At 36.7% G+C, this 1673-nt stretch overlaps 1 protein-coding gene across 1 annotated transcript in view; it reads left to right on the top strand.

The window, feature by feature from the left end:
• Positions 1 to 523: 523 nt before the first annotated feature.
• tmx1 (thioredoxin-related transmembrane protein 1) overlaps positions 524 to 1673 on the top strand; it is an 8366-nt gene continuing 7216 nt past the window's right edge. Inside the window, exons 1-3 of the mRNA XM_015394203.1 lie at positions 524 to 677; positions 1133 to 1261; positions 1387 to 1432. Coding sequence (XP_015249689.1) covers positions 1221 to 1261; positions 1387 to 1432 — 87 coding nt within the window. The 5' untranslated portion in view covers positions 524 to 677; positions 1133 to 1220. The remainder of the gene's footprint in view (positions 678 to 1132; positions 1262 to 1386; positions 1433 to 1673) is intronic.

Here is a 1673-nt window from a genome sequence, read left to right as displayed (position 1 = left end):
AGAGTCAGGTGTGCACAGATGTTTCCAAAAAATGGAGTTCAGTGGAATTCAAAGATTAGATCTGTAGATGGCTAAGTTAGATGGTGCTACAATAAGCTGTGTGTTTTGGCAAATTGTTAAAAAAAACCTTGGTGCCTTTACATGAGCTAATAACTAAAGGTAATTAATTAACTTTTTGGGTATTGGAGTAAAGCAGGCTGCAAACAAATGCCTAGAACATCCATCATCCTCTTGTTGGTGTTATTGTGACATATTCTGAAGGTGTTTAAGAGGTACAAGTATCTTTTTCCAAGGCGCCGCATGTAAAGAAAATAGCCAGATCAGGACAGTGAGATTCTGAAATACTATTGTTATGAATAATGCCCAACATTTGCTAAAACCACGTTAACACTTCCGATGCATTTAAGACATTTTTCCTCAGTGCTGAGTCATCATGATGCCGTTTTAGCAGCTTTAAGAAACCTGAATTTCGTCCCATAGCTTCTACTACCAGCTGATGGATTCTCACAGCTTTCATTTCAAATGCCTAGACAGATGCATGTTAAGACACGGATGCTTCAAATTAAGGTGTGTTGGGTAAGAAGTCACGTTTTTCCTTTCTGCTGACTGACGTTGGTTTCTTTCCTCTAAGGTCTGAGCGGGCGATTCATCATAACTTCACTTCCTACAATCTATCAGTACGTATCTGCATATTCTGTGGTTTTCATCACTTCCTCGTTTGTTGGTTTGTTTTTTTTTTCTTTCCACTAAACAGTCTGTTGAGATGAAAACTTTAAGCATGGTTTGTTGTTGCATCTGAGTGAATTATGTGTTTCAGTTTAGTGTTATTTACCAAATAATCTGTGTATTCTTACACATATTGGTTAATAATCTTTCAATCAATGACATTTCCACTTTCTTTCAGGAATATGAATTGTGATTAATTTTTTAAGAAGTTAAACAAAGATGGTGGACATTATTTTTAATCATTGGCTCATACTGAAACAAGTTGAAGAGGCTAAAAATACATTTCCTGTTACTGTTGTGTCAAAGCAGTTGCTAATCCTGCACAGCAGAAACATGATTGGTAAAAATATAAAATATGAATTTTTATCAGTCATGAGATTTAATCTTTGTGCATTTTATGTTTCAGCTGCAAAGATGGCGTTTTTCGGAAGTACCAGGGAGCTCGTACTAAAGATGATTTCCTCAGCTTTGTGGATGAACAGAAATGGAAATCCATGGAGCCCGTCTCTTCATGGTTCGGGCCATCTTCATTTCTGTAAGTAAAGCTGAAATATCTTCTTCATTGGAGCGTTTGTGTCGCTTTACAAAGCAAAACAAGCATCCAGGTATTTGTGAACAGCTGTTCCACTAAATGACATGCTATGTTCTCGTCTTTGACAGGATGAACTCCATGTCTGCTTTGTTCAAGCTCTCCATGTTCATCAGAGTAAGTTACTACCCTTTGCAGCTATAGAATGTGCTTAGAGATGACTTTTGCTGTTTGTAATAGATGTTTATTAAATGCAGAGGTGTCAAGTAACCGGTGGTGTGAAAAGTACACACATATGTTACTTAAGTAGAAGTATAGATACTGCAGTAGGGCTGGGCGATATGGAAAAAAAACTATATCACGATATGGATTATTTTATATCACGATAACGATATATATCACGATATACCACAACTGA

The sequence above is a fragment of the Cyprinodon variegatus genome, unplaced genomic scaffold (genome assembly GCF_000732505.1).
Source record: "Cyprinodon variegatus isolate N-32 unplaced genomic scaffold, C_variegatus-1.0 Scaffold678, whole genome shotgun sequence".
NCBI lineage: Eukaryota > Metazoa > Chordata > Actinopteri > Cyprinodontiformes > Cyprinodontidae > Cyprinodon > Cyprinodon variegatus.
The sequence above is the reverse complement of the archived record's forward strand: the minus strand, read 5'-3'. Positions and strand labels throughout refer to the sequence as shown.